Source organism: Cherax quadricarinatus, chromosome 81, assembly GCF_038502225.1.
Source record: "Cherax quadricarinatus isolate ZL_2023a chromosome 81, ASM3850222v1, whole genome shotgun sequence".
NCBI lineage: Eukaryota > Metazoa > Arthropoda > Malacostraca > Decapoda > Parastacidae > Cherax > Cherax quadricarinatus.
In genome coordinates this window covers 8,604,698-8,620,211 of record NC_091372.1, presented here as the reverse complement: position 1 = coordinate 8,620,211, position 15,514 = coordinate 8,604,698, and the positions used below count along the sequence as shown (strand labels likewise).

Here is a 15,514-nt window from a genome sequence, read left to right as displayed (position 1 = left end):
ATTCTATGGCACTAAGAAAAAAACAACAATCAAATTTATCCACAAACTGCCCATCATCAAAAAATGTGTTGGACAATCAAATTTTTCTAATAGAAGAGAGAAATGTACACAGGTATGCACACAGCTCAGCTTGCAATGGCAACGAGGCTAATTCAATCTGCAGGACTCCTTATTTATTTTATTTTTATTAACACATCAGCCGTTTCCCGCCAAGGTAGGGTGACCCAAAAAAGAAGAAACACTTTCATCATCATTCACTATATCACTGTCTTGGCAGAGGTACACCAACACTAGTTAAAAAAACTGCAACTCCTTATGCAATTTGTAGTTCATTTTGTTTACTCGAGGGGTGATGAGGTACATACCTTCCATAGTGGCAAGGGGAGCTGGTGCCAAATCTGGCGCTAATACCGTGGATAAGTCCCGCAGGCACTCCTGGCCGTCGACTGACTCTCCCTGAGGTAGCCCAAGCCCACCATTGCCTCCCACATGCTGCTCTTGACATACCTCACATAAGATGTAAGTTCCCCCTGTGAATTCAAGTACAAGATGGAATGAAGAAAATGTATGGAATGAGAGAAGTGAGTGAGTGAGTGAGTGTGTGTGTGTGTGTGTGTGTGTGTGTGTGTGTGTGTGTGAGTGTGTGTGAGTGTGTGTGTGTGTGAGTGTGTGTGTGTGTGAGTGTGTGTGTGTGTGAGTGTGTGTGAGTGTGTGAGTGTGTGTGTGTGTGTGTGTGTGTGTGTGTGTGTGTGTGTGTGTGTGTGTGTGTGTGTGTGTGTGTGTGTGTGTGTGTGTGTGTGTGTAACAGAGGAAGGTAGAGAGGGATGGGACAGGGAAGGGTGATGGAAGGAAGAGAGGAAATAAGAATAAAGAAATGACAAATGAGGGAGAGAGAAGACGGAGAGAGGTGGAGGTGTGTTTACTTAGTGAGTCGTGTCTGCTGGTGTTCTCGTTAATCAAACACAAGAATTGTAGTAGTAGTTTCAATTAAATTAAAAGTGTGATAATTAATGTATTTTAGCTAAAAAAAAAAAAGTATGTAAGAAAATTGCTTCAAAGCACTCTGAATCATAGAAATATGCAATAAAAACTCTCAGTTTAACAAAGTTCAGAAATACAGGACAGAACCTGTGTAAACTGATTTGGAAACAATGAACGAACTTCATGGTTCCAAAACTGTCAATTATTGTTACAATCACAGCAAAATCTCATCTCTATCCATCATAATTGCCCTCACGGGCCAACTGTGGCATGCTATGAGTATGTTACATTTTATTCGGTGTATGTCACACACCCATATCGGCATGCCTCCCAACCAGCTGCTAAGAGTATAATGAGCAAGGGCCCCATTGTTATGCTAGTACCTTGGTTCAACTAGCTAATAGCAAGGAAGCCCACCGAGGTTGTAAAGCGATGTGGTACACTCGTGAATCATCCTTGGCAAACTTACCTTCAAATCTGGTCACTACGGTTCTCACCATGTCTCTTGCTTGCATTTGCCTTATTGTATAAGAATATAAGAAAGAAGGAACACTGCAACAGGTCTACTGACCCATGCGGAGCAGGTCCATGTCCCCCCCCCCCTCCCCCGGATTAGACCAATGACCCACACCCCAGATTATCCCAATGACCCACCCAGCCTGGTCATCTCCACTCAAGGATGGAGCACTGCACCAGACCCAGCAGCACAAGCTAGTCAGGTCCAACTCGCATCCATCCACACCCATTCATGTATTTATCTAACCTATTTTTAAAACGACACAACGTTTTAGCCTCAGTAACTGTACTCGGGAGTTTGTTCCACTCATCCACAACTATTACCGAACCAGTACTTTCCTATATCATTCCTGAATCTGAATTTTTCCAACTTGAAACCATTGCTGCGAGTCCTGTCTTGGCTGGAAATTTTCAGCACGCTATTTACATCCCCTTTATTTATTCCTGTTTTCCATTTATACACCTCGATCATATCCCCCCTAATTCTACGCCTTTTGAGAGAGTGCAGATTCAGGGCCCTCAGTCTATCCTCATAGGGAAGATTTCTGATACATGGGATCATCTTTGTCATCCTCTTTTGTACGTTTTCCAGAGCATTTATATCCATTCTGTAATACGATGACCAGAACTGAGCAGCATAGTCTAAATGAGGCCTAACCAAGGATATATAGAGTTGAAGAACAACCTGAGGACTTCTATTATTTATACTTCTAGATATGAAGCCAAGAATTCTGTTAGCTTTATTGCAAACACTAATGCACTGTTGTCTTGGTTTTAGGTTACTGCTAACCAGAACTCCTAAATCCTTTTCGCAAACAGTAGTATTAAGATCTACATCATTTAGTTTATATGTGGCATGGTTATTTAACTGTCCAACATTTAGAACTTTGCATTTGTCAATATTAAACTGCATCTGCCACTTCTCCGACCATTGCGTCAGTCTATTAAAATCATCATATAGCTGTATGTATTGTACCTAACTGATTACTATTTGGCGAAGGAAATACAAATATTTAATCTTTCTCTTCTGCCTTTTTGCTCATTCCTATGTGGTTATTGTGCTACAGCAAGGCATGCAGGCCAGTGGACCATCTGTGTTCCTAATACCACTCTCTGTCCTCTATTAGTCCATTTAAGGGTTTTTCTGTAACAGGGCCAGGGCTGATTGGAAGGCAAAATGTCAATACTTATGGTAGATCGAACACACAGCAGAGCAAATATTTATTAGTCAACAGCTCCCTCAGAGGTGAGCGTGAGTAGTGCATCTAGCAATTAACAGATGGAGGATAGTGCTTCCACTACTTCCTGGATGATCCACACGAGTTTAGTGCTTCACATAAATGTAAGAATAATTTATTAAAGGACTGTTCTGCTGTGTCTTGTATCACAAGTCTGCATAACATTTCAAAGGTATCTTGGCCTTGGTGTACTGACGAATATGTACTTGCTTATATGTGGTCGAAGTGGTCAAGTCCCGGCCCTGCCCATCAACTTGCTGCTTGCCAAATTCACTCCTTTGTAGCCTCATGGGCCCTACTGTACCTGTTCTTAAAACTATACATGGAACCTGCCTCTACCAGCTCTTCATCAAGATCATTCCACTTCCCGACCACTCATACTGAAGAAATACTTCCTGTCTTCTTGTGGTTCACCTGTGCTCACTACACTGTGCACTCAGCACTTCTCAATCATTCTTCCCTCCTCATTCCTTTCAGAGAGATGCATTCCTCACACCATAAAAGTTAACTTTCTCAGTAATGGCAGTAGCATCCTCAGTGCTGGTGGTGTCAAAGGCAGACATGATGCCAGTGGTGATGGAGATACATCATGACAATTATGATGATGATCATGACAACGATGATGAAAACTCAGGAATCACACAAGACTGCTAACCAATCTTTGTTTGTCGCTAATCCTAGCAAGAAGTAGATGGAGAGACTGAAGCAGGTAGAGAACATTTCCTTACCTTGTGAGACAACAAACAACCATGGCAACTCACTCAGGACACCAAAGTCTCAAACAACCAGAGAGAAAATAATCTAGTCTAACATGGTTAATACTGCACAAAACATTTAAGTCTGCACTTCTTGTTAGAAATAAGTTAACTCTTCTGTTATTTAAAACAGGCAGGCCCTGCTTCACGGCATTTCACTTGGCAGTGTTTCAATAACGCAGTGGTTTTCAATTATACTCGTTCTTCATTTATTCAGACTTCCTACAATAAATATATTCACCACTCACTATAAACCAAGGATGAAAATATTTTGAGGTAAGTAATGTGTGTAATGTATATGCATTTTTTAGGCCTAGCTCTATTGCTTTACAGCAGTAGCCCAGATCCTAACCTGCTATATAAGTGAAGCCCTCCTGTAATAACTTAGGGAATCATCATCCCTGCAGCCCTGTCTTGGAATTGGCCTAAATTGGAACAAAATATTACAGGAAGAAGAAATATTAATAAATGCATAATATTATGTGCCTGCCAAATGTAAGTAGAAGTATGTGAAGGAAAGATTACAGCTATGAAGCTCAAGTTACCATACTTTGTTATGGGACTCTTGAGCCTAACTTACAGATGCGTAAGTCAATATCTATAATTTTCCACAAACAAAACAATTACAAATCTATTCATTTACTAGCCCACATTCTGGCCATGGTGGTGTTTATTCTTTCCTGCCATGCAATGCTTCACATATACTGTGTGTGGTAAGTCTACTACTGAATCAAGCTACATTATACAAGTATTAAATTTTAGCTTAAGTCTACCTGAAATGCCTTTTTTCAATGAATTGGCCATGTTCCACTGAGGCAGGTGACCTAAAAAGAAATATGAAAGTTTTTCTTTTTACATTTAGTAATTTATGTAAGGGAAGGGATTACTAGCCCTTTGCTCCCGGTATTTTAGTCACCTTTTACAACACGCATGACTTAGGGGAAAGAAGAATTCTAACCCACTTCCCCATGGAGAAATTATTATTAATTATTATTTATTCAAAATACTATAAGAGCAGCAACATCTCCTTTATTCCCAATTTAACGGCCCTACTGAAAAATGACAGACATTGAAAAACCCCTTATACATGATGCAAGACATTTAATCAAGTTGCTTGCAACTATAGCATGCGAGATGAAAATTGTGATATCCATGAAGAAGCATTAACCCCTTTACTCTCAGAAACCCTGAAAATAAAAGTGCTGACAATGATGGGAGTTGAAAAATCTTCTGAAATGGTAGAGAATCTATTTCTGAAGGTAATAATACCAAAAATGCAAAATCTGATGGAAAATTCATTATACTACATAGGCACAAAGTTGGCAGTCTGGGTGCAATTTGTGCATCAGCAATTTTGACCACTTTGGGTTCTACTTTAAGCAAATTCCATTACTCAATTTCATAAAATTCTTAGCTATCTCATTAGAATGCCTCCCACTCCATGACCTGAGCACAAGAAACAGCACAGTCACCTATCAGAACTACCTTATAAATTGCAGGGAATTTGGTAAAGGCCAATTTCACACAAATTTAAAAATATTCCGATTTAAAAACCAGTCTAAAATAAGCACTTATAGGCATTCCAGCCACTACAGCAACATTTCCTCTGTTCATTAATCACATCCCCAGGTCTTCTATGTTACAAATGCCCTTCCTTTTGAATGCATTATCAGACAAAAAAAGAAGTTTTACCCTATTTCCCAGATAATATAATATAACCAAGAATGATTAGTCGTGGTTCATGGTGTTCCAATAATTAAAGCAGATCTAGTAAAACTTAATAAAACAGAATAAGGGGTGAGACAGGAAAATCTCCAATCCATACCCTTTATCAGGAATATCACCAAAAAAACTGAACATTTCTACCATCTTGAGGCTTATTTCAAGCCACATCAAGTCTGAAACTAACCAAAATCTCTTGGTATCAATTGATACTAGGAAACAGCCAATGAAACCATAAAAACCACCCTCAAAACCAGCACTGTCACTTTTTAAAACCAAACACAAGGTCAGAAGTTTGCTTTTCTCATAAAGAGCTGCACGAGTTAGGATTTTTTTCATACTGTGCATACCCACTACAAAGACCCATTCTCTCTAAGTCTAGGCCAAAATATACCACTCACAGAATACTTGAAGGCACTGTGCTTAAAACATAGACCTGAGTGACACTTTCATAAATGACATACATTGCATGAGAGACAGTGCAAGGGTTAACTAATGCCCCAAAAATACAGCTTATGCATTGAATACATCAATTATTAGTTTCTGACAATCAAATGACCAACAATAAGCACAAATAACAATAAAAAATCTATTATGCAAATATTCACAATAATATTGCCAAATTTTACTAAGACAAACATGTAAGCAGTTATAATACAAAATTCAACTCCACATCTAGAAGCAACTTCAATTTCCAATAGATGTTGATTCCTGTGTATGATATTCCAATAACAGGTACAGTATAACTAACCTATAAGAGTGCCACAAACACCAGCCATCCAGGGTCGAGCACAGCCTGGGTGAGCTACACGCATGTGTTGCCGTAGATTACTGGTCGGGTGGTGGCACACCTCGCACACACTCATGGCTCTCTCACCCTCATTATTCGTGGCTGCCTGTAAAAAGATTATCTGCATTATGTTTCTACTATAAAATATTGCAATCTGACAAGTACCATGGGGAAAGTCACAGCACTGTAATGTGACTGCAACGATTCACAATTAATCCACTTTACAGACAATTTACAACCCACAATACCATTACTGTAACAACTCGCAACTAACCCACAAGTTAGAGATAACTATTCCAGTCAATATTTCAGTTCATCCAGGACCATTATCAAATACTGTACATAGTCATCGGTGGCTCCACAAGTTTTATATAGGAATAGCTTAAGGAGATATGCTTTGGAGCGAAAGGACTGACGGCACTTTCGGTCTTCAGCCCTGATTGTACAGCTTTTCCAAATGCTCAATAAATATTCTGACCAGTAGTTTTAAGTGCATTAAATATTCAGTACCTAACGAGTGACTTTTCCCTTTCTATTTTAAGTCATTTTCTGAACTCTCATAAGAGATTAAAACTATCTTTGATTCATGAAGAAGGAAAAGATTTTCTTCAGCATAATCTAACATTCTGGTGCATATTTTAGTCATGAACAAGATTAATTAAAAAGCTTTATTGAACCTATACACAGCTGATTTAAAACCTTTTATGAACCTCTGGGGGTCATGTAGCACCTGAGGAATGGGAAGTAATCAGGTCTGATTTAAGGAAGTGACTGAAAAAGCCTGATACACAAGCAAAATATCGTATCAAAGTTGAAGATTTAGACACATGTGCAACTTCTGGGTATCTTTATTGCAGACGTTATGCCATCCTATGACTTTATCAATACAGATTCTAGGATCTGTATTGATAAAGCGACTGGATGGTGAAATGTCTACACAAAGATACCCAGATGTTGTACATGTCTAAATCTTCATCTTGTCGGAATTGTATACCATTCTTGTACAACTCATCCGAGTTGCTTGAAACTGATGATAATTTACGATTTTTTGGATTTTTTCCTGCTTTCCACTGAAATTAAAATCTTTTTACTAAAAATTCATTATTTTACGTTCAGAATACCAAATCTCTTAGATTTTGTTGTACACTTCATTTGATTTTTTAAAAATTCAGCGATCAGCACTTGCCTCTATCACAGCCCTCCACTCTTGGTCACGGGAAGCACTGAATGAATTCCTATTTATCACATCTAATCCCAGTGAGCTACACAACCAGTGGTCCAAATCACTCGGCAGGGTTCCTATGGCATCATCAGAGCTCCGGTGACGGTCTTCAAAAACTGCACGACTGTATCTGAAACGGCTCTCACTACGGCCATGTTGATGCTGCCTGGAGCTCTCCGTGTCTCTGCTGTCCACTCCTCTTCCTAGGATGCAAAGCATAATTAAATTATCACCATGGCAAATTTATGAACTTTTATCAACAGCCATAATACATTACTGTTAAATACAATTTACAGCTACTAATTAAGAGATAGTTAATGTGTTTCCTTCTTTGTGTCACCCTACATTTGTGGAAAACAACCAATATGGTAAAAAAATAATTTTAGGCAGCACAGCAACATGTCTGCCTTGCATTTAGCAGATGGATAACTGACCTTGAACTAACTGCACTGAATTACCAACACAGATTTACCACATCACATAGAAAAGCATGTGTACAGCAAATAAAAATAAACCACACTATTATAACTGTGTGGAGTTAAAGGAGTAGAGCCATACCTTTATGACCATCATGTATTTAACCCTTTGACTGTTTTCAATGTATAAATACGTCTTACGAGCCAATGTTTCTGACATATATATACTCAATTCTAGCGGCTTCAAATCAAGCGGGAGAAAGCTGGTAGGCCCACATGTGAGAGAATGGGTCTATTAGGTCAGTGTGCACCACATAAAAAAAATCCTGCAGCACACATTGTGTAATGAGGTGTATTTTCGTATAGTATTTATCGTTGTATTCGCGTTTTCATGGTCTTAGGTGATAAAATGGAAAACATATTACAGAAATAGAGATGATTTTCATTACTTTGACGATGAAAATGACCTTGAAACTGAGCTCAAATTAGCGGAAATGTTCGATTTTTACCAATGTTCAGGAGTAAATAAATCACACCACACGTCCAATACACGTCAACTGGGGAGTCTAATATTCTTTCACTAGTGCACTGATATTATTTATACCATTTTTACAATAATGCATTAGTCTGCATAACAGTAAATTTTGTATTTTTTTTGTATGAATAAAAAATCAAAATAGAAAGCAATAATAATATAAGAGGGGCCTAGAGATGTGACTAATGAACAGAGGATATGCTATTTTAGTGCCAAGAATGTCTACCTTGTTTATTCTGGACCCTATTTTGAAATTGGCATCTTTTTTAATTTGCATGAAATTGGCCAAATTGCCAATTTCTGACCACTATATTGGGTAGTTCAAATTGGTAAATGGGCAGTTTCTTGTACTCAGCTGATAGATAAAATGGAGTTCTAAAGAAACAGCTATGAGTTTGGTCAACTGGAACAACGAAATTGGCTGAAAACAGGGCTCAGAGTCGTCGAAATCGCGAATACACATGTGTCGCCAATTCCGCTAACTTAGCGGGAGCGTAATTCCACAAGTTTTCGACCAAATTTCGAACTTTTGGTGTCATTACCATCGGGAAAAGATTCTCTATCATTTCATAAGAAAAAATATTTTTTTTTTTTGAATATTTGGCAACATAAAATGACAGTTTCAGAAAGGGGCCTGAAACAGTCAAAGGGTTAAAACACATTAAGTGCCATTAACAACCAGTAATGCTCTTGGTGTCCCGTCTTCAGTGTTAAATTTGCTATAATTTTTTTTATAAGTTAACAGCGGTTGTAGTGTTTGTGTGTGTGTATGTACTGCATATACATATATAGATATACGTATGTATATTAGTAGTAGTAGGTTGGTAGACAGCAACCACCCAGGGAGGTACTACCATCCTGCCAAGTGAGTGTAAAACGAAACCGTGTAATTGTTTTACACGATGGTAGGATTGCTGGTGTCTCTTGTCAGTCTCATAAATATGCAAGATTACAGGTACGCCTTGCTACTTCTACTTACACTTAGGTCACACTACACATACATGTACATGTTTATTTATACACACTCATCTGAGTTTTCTTTGATTTTATCTTAGTTCTTGCTCTAATTACTTTTCCCTTTACATCCATGGGGAAGTGGAATAAGAATCTTTCCTCCGTAAGCCATGCGTGTTGTAAAAGTCAACTAAAATGCCGGGAACAATGGGCTAATAATCCCTTTTCCTGTAAAAATTACTAAAAAGAAAAAGAAGAAAATTGTCAAAGTGGGAAGTCTGAATGTGCGTGGATGTTGTGTGAATGATAAGAAAGAGATGATTGTGGATGTTATGAATGAGAAGAAGCTGGATATCCTGGCTTTAAGTGAAACATGGCTGAAGGGGGTGGGCGAGTTTCAATGGAGAGGAATAAATGGGATTAGGTCAGGGGTTTCAAATAGAGTTAGAGCTAAAGAAGGAGTAGCAATAATGTTGAAGGATAAGCTATGGCAGGAAAAGAGGGACTATAAATGTATAAAGTCAAGGATTATGTGGAGTAAAATAAAGGTGGGATGTGAGAAGTGGGTTACAGAAAGCGTTTATGCACCTGGGAAGGAGAGAAGTATAGAGGAGAGAGAGAGATTTTGGGAAATGTTCAGTAATTGCATGGAGAGTTTTGAGCCAAGTGTGAGAGTACTTGTGGTTGGGGATTTTAATGCTAAAGTGGGAAAAAATGTTGTGGAGGGAGAAATAGGAAAATTTGGGGTGCTAGGGGTAAATGTAAATGGGGAGCCTTTAATTGAGCTATGTGTAGAAAGAGATTTGGTAATAAGTAATACATATTTTATGAAAAAGAGGACAAATAAATATACAAGGTATGATGTAGCACGTAATGAAAGTAGTTTGTTAGATTATGTATTGGTGGATAAAAGGTTAATGGGTAGGCTCCAGGATGTACACGTTTATAGAGGGGCAACTGATATATCGGATCATTATCTAGTTGTAGCTACAGTTAGAGTAAGAGGTAGATGGATTAAGAGGAAAATGGCAACAACAAGTAAGAGGGACGTGAAAGTGTATAAACTAAGGGAGGAGGAAGTTTGGGTGAAATATAAGCAACTATTGGCAGAAAGGTGGGCTAGTGCAAAGATGAGTAGTGGGGGGGGGGGTCGAAGAGGGTTGGACGAGTTTTAAAAATGCAGTATTAGAATGAGGGGCAGAAGTTTGTGGTTATAGGAGGGTGGGGGCAGGAGGAAAGAGGAGTGATTGGTGGAATGAAGTAAAGGGTGTGATAAAAGAGAAAAAGATAGCTTATGAGAGGTTTTTACAAAGCAGAAGTGTGATAAGAAGAGCAGAGTATATGGAGAATAAAAGAAAGGTGAAGAGAGTGGTGAGAGAGTGCAAAAGGAGAGCAGATGATAGAGTGGGAGAGGCACTGTCAAGAAATTTTAATGAAAATAAGAAAAAATTTTGGAGAGAGTTCTAGCAGCCAGGTTGTGGCATCAACATTTGAAATACTTTTTTTAAATTGAGAGTTTCAGTGGAGAGGAAAAAATGGGATTAGGTCAGGGGTTTCAAAGAGAGTTAGAGCTAAAGAAGGAGTAGCAATAATGTTGAAGGATAAGATATGGCACGAAAAGAGGGACTATAAATGTATTAATTAAAGGATTATGTGGAGTAAAATAAAGGTTGGATGTGAAAAGTGGGTTATAGTAAGCATATATGCACCTGGAGAAAAGAGAAGTGTAGAGGAGAGAGAGAGAGATTTTGGGAAATGATGAGTGAATGCATGGGGAGTTTTGAACCAAGTGTGAGAGTACTTGTGGTTGGGGATTTCAATGCTAAAGTGGGTAAAAATGTTGTGGAGGGAGTAGTAGGTAAATTTGGGGTGCCAGGGGTAAATGTAAATGGGAAGCCTTTAATTGAGCTATGTGTAGAAAGAGATTTGGTAATAAGTAATACATATTTTATGAAAAAGAGGATAAATAAATATACAAGGTATGATGTAGCATGTAATGAAAGTAGTTTGTTAGATTATGTATCGGTGGATAAAAGGTTAATGGGTAGGCTCCAGGATGTACATGTTTATAGAGGGGCAACTGATATATCAGATCATTATTTAGTTGTAGCTACAGTTAGAGTAAGAGGTAGATGGGACAAGAGGAAGGTGGCAACAACAAGTAGGAGGGAAGTGAAAGTGTATAAACTAAGGGAGGAGGAAGTTCGGGTGAGATATAAGCGACTATTGGCAGAAAGGTGGGCTAGTGCAAAGATGAGTAGTGGAGGGGTTGAAGAGGGTTGGATGAGTTTCAAAAATGCAGTATTAGAATGTGGGGCAGAAGTTTGTGGTTATAGGAGGGTGGGGGCAGGAGGAAAGAGGAGTGATTGGTGGAATGATGACGTAAAGGGTGTGATAAAAGAGAAAAAGTTAGCTTATGAGAGGTTTTTACAGGAGGAAAGAGGAGTGATTGGTGGAATGAAAGTAAAGGGTGTGATAAAAGAGAAAAAGATAGAGTATGAGAGGTTTTGTCAAAGCAGAAGTGTGATAAGAAGAGCAGAGTATATGGAGAGTAAAAGAAAGGTGAAGAGAGTGGTGAGAGAGTGCAAAAGGAGAGCAGATGATAGAGTGGGAGAGGCAGTCAAGAAATTTTAATGAAAATAAGAAAAAATTTTGGAGTGAGTTAAACAAGTTAAGAAAGCCTAGGGAACATATGGATTTGTCAGTTAAAAACAGAGTAGGGGAGTTAGTAGATGGGGAGAGGGAGGTATTAGGTAGATGGCGAGAATATTTTGAGGAACTTTTAAATGTTGAGGAAGAAAGGGAGATGGTAATTTCATGCACTGGCCAGGGAGGTATACCATCTTTTAGGAGTGAAGAAGAGCAGAATGTAAGTGTGGGGGAGGTACGTGAGGCATTATGTAGAATGAAAGGGGGTAAAGCAGCTGGAACTGATGGGATCATGACAGAAATGTTAAAAGCAGGGGGGGATATAGTGTTGGAGTGGTTGGTACTTTTGTTTAATAAATGTATGAAAGAAGGGAAGGTACCTAGGGATTGGCAGAGAGCATGTATAGTTCCTTTATATAAAGGGAAGGGGGACAAAAGAGATTGTAAAAATTATAGAGGAATAAGTTTAGTATACTAGGAAAAGTGTATAAGGTTATAATTGAAAGAATTAGAGGTAAGACAGAATGTAGGATTGTGGATGAGCAAGGAGGTTTCAGAGTGGGTAGGGGATGTGTAGATAAAGTGTTTACAGTGAGGCATATACGTGAACAGTATTTAGATAAAGGTAGGGAAGTTTTTATTGCATTTATGGATTTAGAAAAGGCATATGATACAGTGGATAGGGGAGCAATGCGGCAGATGTTGCAAGTATATGGAATAGGTGGTAAGTTACTGAATGCTGCAAAGAGTTTTTATGAGGATACTCACTATGAGGCTCAGGTTAGGATGTGTAGAAGCGAGGGAGACTACTTCCCGGTAAAAGTAGGTCTTAGACAGGGATGTGCAATGTCACCATGGTTGTTTAATATATTTATAGATGGGGTTGTAAAACAAGTAAATGCTAGGGTATTTGGGAGAGGGGTGGGATTAAATTATGGGGAATCAAATGCAAAATGGGAATTGACACACTTACTTTTTGCTGATGATACTGTGCTTATGGGAGATTCTAAAGAAAAATTGCAAAGGTTAGTGGATGAGTTTGGGAGTATGTGTAAAGGTAGAAAGTTGAAAGTGAACATAGAAAAGAGTAAGGTGATGAGGTTATCGAATGATTTAGATAAAGAAAAATTGGATATCAAATTGGGAAGGAGTAGTATGGAAGAAGTGAATGTTTTCAGATACTTGGGAGTTGACGTGTCGGCGGATGGATTTTTGAAGGATGAGGTTAATCATAGAATTGATGAAGGAAAAAGGTAAGTGGTGCATTGAGGTATATGAGGAGTCAAAAAACATTATCTATGGAGGCAAAGAAGGGAATTTATGAAAGTAAAGTAGTGCCAACACTCTTACATGGGTGTGAAGCTTGGGTTGTGAATGCAGCAGCGAGGAGGCAGTTGGAGGCAGTGGAGATGTCCTGTCTAAGGGCAATGTGTGTAAATATTATGCAGAAAATTCGGAGTGTGGAAATTAGGGGAAGGTGTGGAGTTAATAAAAGTATTAGTCAAGAGGACTTAAGAGGGGTTGTTGAGGTGGTTTGGTCATTTAGAGAGAATGGATCAAAGTAGAATGACATGGAAAGCATATAAATTTATAGGGGAAGGAAGGCGGGGTAGGGGTCGTCCTCGAAAGGGTTGAAGAGAGGGGGTAAAGGAGGTTTTTTGGGCGAGGGGCTTGGACTTCCAGCAAGCGTGCGTGAGCGTGTTAGATAGGAGTGAATGGAGAAGAATGGTACTTGGGACCTGACGATCTGTTGGGGTGTGAGCAGGGTAATATTTAGTGAAGGGATTCAGGGAAACCGGTTATTTTCTTATAGTCGGACTTGATTCCTGGAAATGGGAAGTGCAATACCTGCACTTTAAAGGAGGGGTTTGGGATATTAGCAGTTTGGAGGGATATGTTGTGTATCTTTATATGTATATGCTTCTAAACTGTTGTATTCTGAGCACCTCTGCAAAAACAGTGATAATGTGTGAGTGTGGTGAAAGTGTTGAATGATGAAAGTATTTTCTTTTTGGGGATTTTCTTTCTTTTTTGGGTCACCCTGCCTCGGTGGGAGACGGCCGACTTGTTAAAAAAAAGAAAAAATATGAGAGAGTGGATAGGGGAACAGTGTGGCAGATGTTGCAAGTATATGGAATAGGTGGTAAGTTACTAAATGCTGTAAAGAGATTTTTATGAGGATAGTGAGGCTCAGGTTAGGGTGTGTAGAAGAGAGGGAGAATACTTCCCGGTAAAAGTAGGTCTTAGACAGGGATGTGTAATGTCACCATGGTTGCTTAATATATTTATAGATGGGGTTGTAAGAGAAGTAAATGCTAGGGTGTTCAGAAGAGGGGTGGGATTAACCCTCTGACTGTTTTGATCATATATACAGTGGACCCCCGGTTAACGATATTTTTTCATTCCAGAAGTATGTTCAGGTGCCAGTACTGACTGAATTTGTTCCCATAAGGAATATTGTGAAGTAGATTAGTCCATTTCAGACCCCCAAACATACACGTACAAACGCACTTACATAAATACACTTACATAATTGGTCGCATTGGGAGGTGATCGTTATGCGGGGGTCCACTGTATATATATGTCTTACAAGCCAGTGTTTTGGACATATATATACTCAATAATTCTAGCGGCTTCAAATCAAGCAGTAGAAAGCTGGTAGGCCCACATGTGAGAGAATGGGTCTGTGTGGTCAGTGTGAACCATATAAAAAAATCCTGCAGCACGCAGTGCATAATTGAAAAAAAAAAACTGACCGTTTTTTTGTAATAAAACCCCGACTTTGAGGCGTATTTTGGTATAGTATTTATCTTTGTATTCTCGTTTTCATGGTCTCGTGTGATAAAATGGAAAACATATTACAGAAATAGAGATGATTTTGATTAGTTTCACAATGAAAACGACCTTGAAATTCAGCTCAAATTAGTGGAAATGTTCGATTTTTACCAACGTTCAAGAGCAAGCAAATCACACCACCCGTCCAATACACGTCAACTAGGGAGTCTAATATTCTTTCACTAGTGCACCGATATTATTTATACCATTTTTACAATAATGCAGTAGTCTGCATAACAGTAAATCTTCTATTTTTTGTATGAATAAAAAATCAAAATAGAAAGCAATAGCAATATAAGAGGGGCCTAGAGATGTGACTAATAAACAGAAGGTATGTTATTTTAGTGCCAAGAATGTCTACACTGTTTATTCTGAACCCTATTTTGAAATTGGCATCTTATTTAATTTGCATGAAATTGGCCAAATTGCCAATTTCTGACCACTTTATTGGGTAGTTCAAATTGGTAAAAGGGCAGTTTCTTGTACTCAAGTGATAGAAAAAGTAGTTCTAAAGAAATGGCTATGAGTTTGGACAACTGGAACAAAGGAATTGGCCAAAAATATGGCTCAAAGTCGGCGAAATCGTCGATGCATATATGTCGCCAAGACCACTAACTTCGCGGGACTGTAATTCCGTGAGTTCTCGACCAAATTTCGTACTATTGGTGTCATTACCATCGGGAAAAGATTCTCTATCATTTCATAAGAAAAAATAATTTTTTTCCCAAAATTTTTCGACAGAGAATGACAGTTTCAGAAAGGGGCTTGCGACAGTCAAAGGGTTAAATTATGGTTAGTTAAATACAAAATGGGAATTGATTCAGTTACTTTTTGCTGATGATATTGTGCTATGGAAGATTCTAAAGAAAAATTGCAAAGGTTAGTGGACGAGTTTGGGAGT

The 15,514-nt window shown here is 38.6% G+C and overlaps 1 protein-coding gene across 7 annotated transcripts in view; it reads right to left on the bottom strand.

Annotated features, from left to right (window-relative positions):
* The window catches only part of LOC128699864 (probable E3 ubiquitin-protein ligase HERC1), a gene marked incomplete at its 5' end in the record, with an annotated part of 163,798 nt that overhangs the window by 105,352 nt on the left and 42,932 nt on the right, over positions 1-15,514 (bottom strand). For 6 of the 7 annotated variants that reach the window (XM_070102322.1, XM_070102323.1, XM_070102324.1 and 3 more), the window contains 3 exon segments: positions 366-530; positions 5,964-6,104; positions 7,185-7,427. In XM_070102322.1, the coding sequence (XP_069958423.1) occupies positions 366-530; positions 5,964-6,104; positions 7,185-7,427 (549 nt within the window). 7 annotated transcript variants of the gene reach the window in all.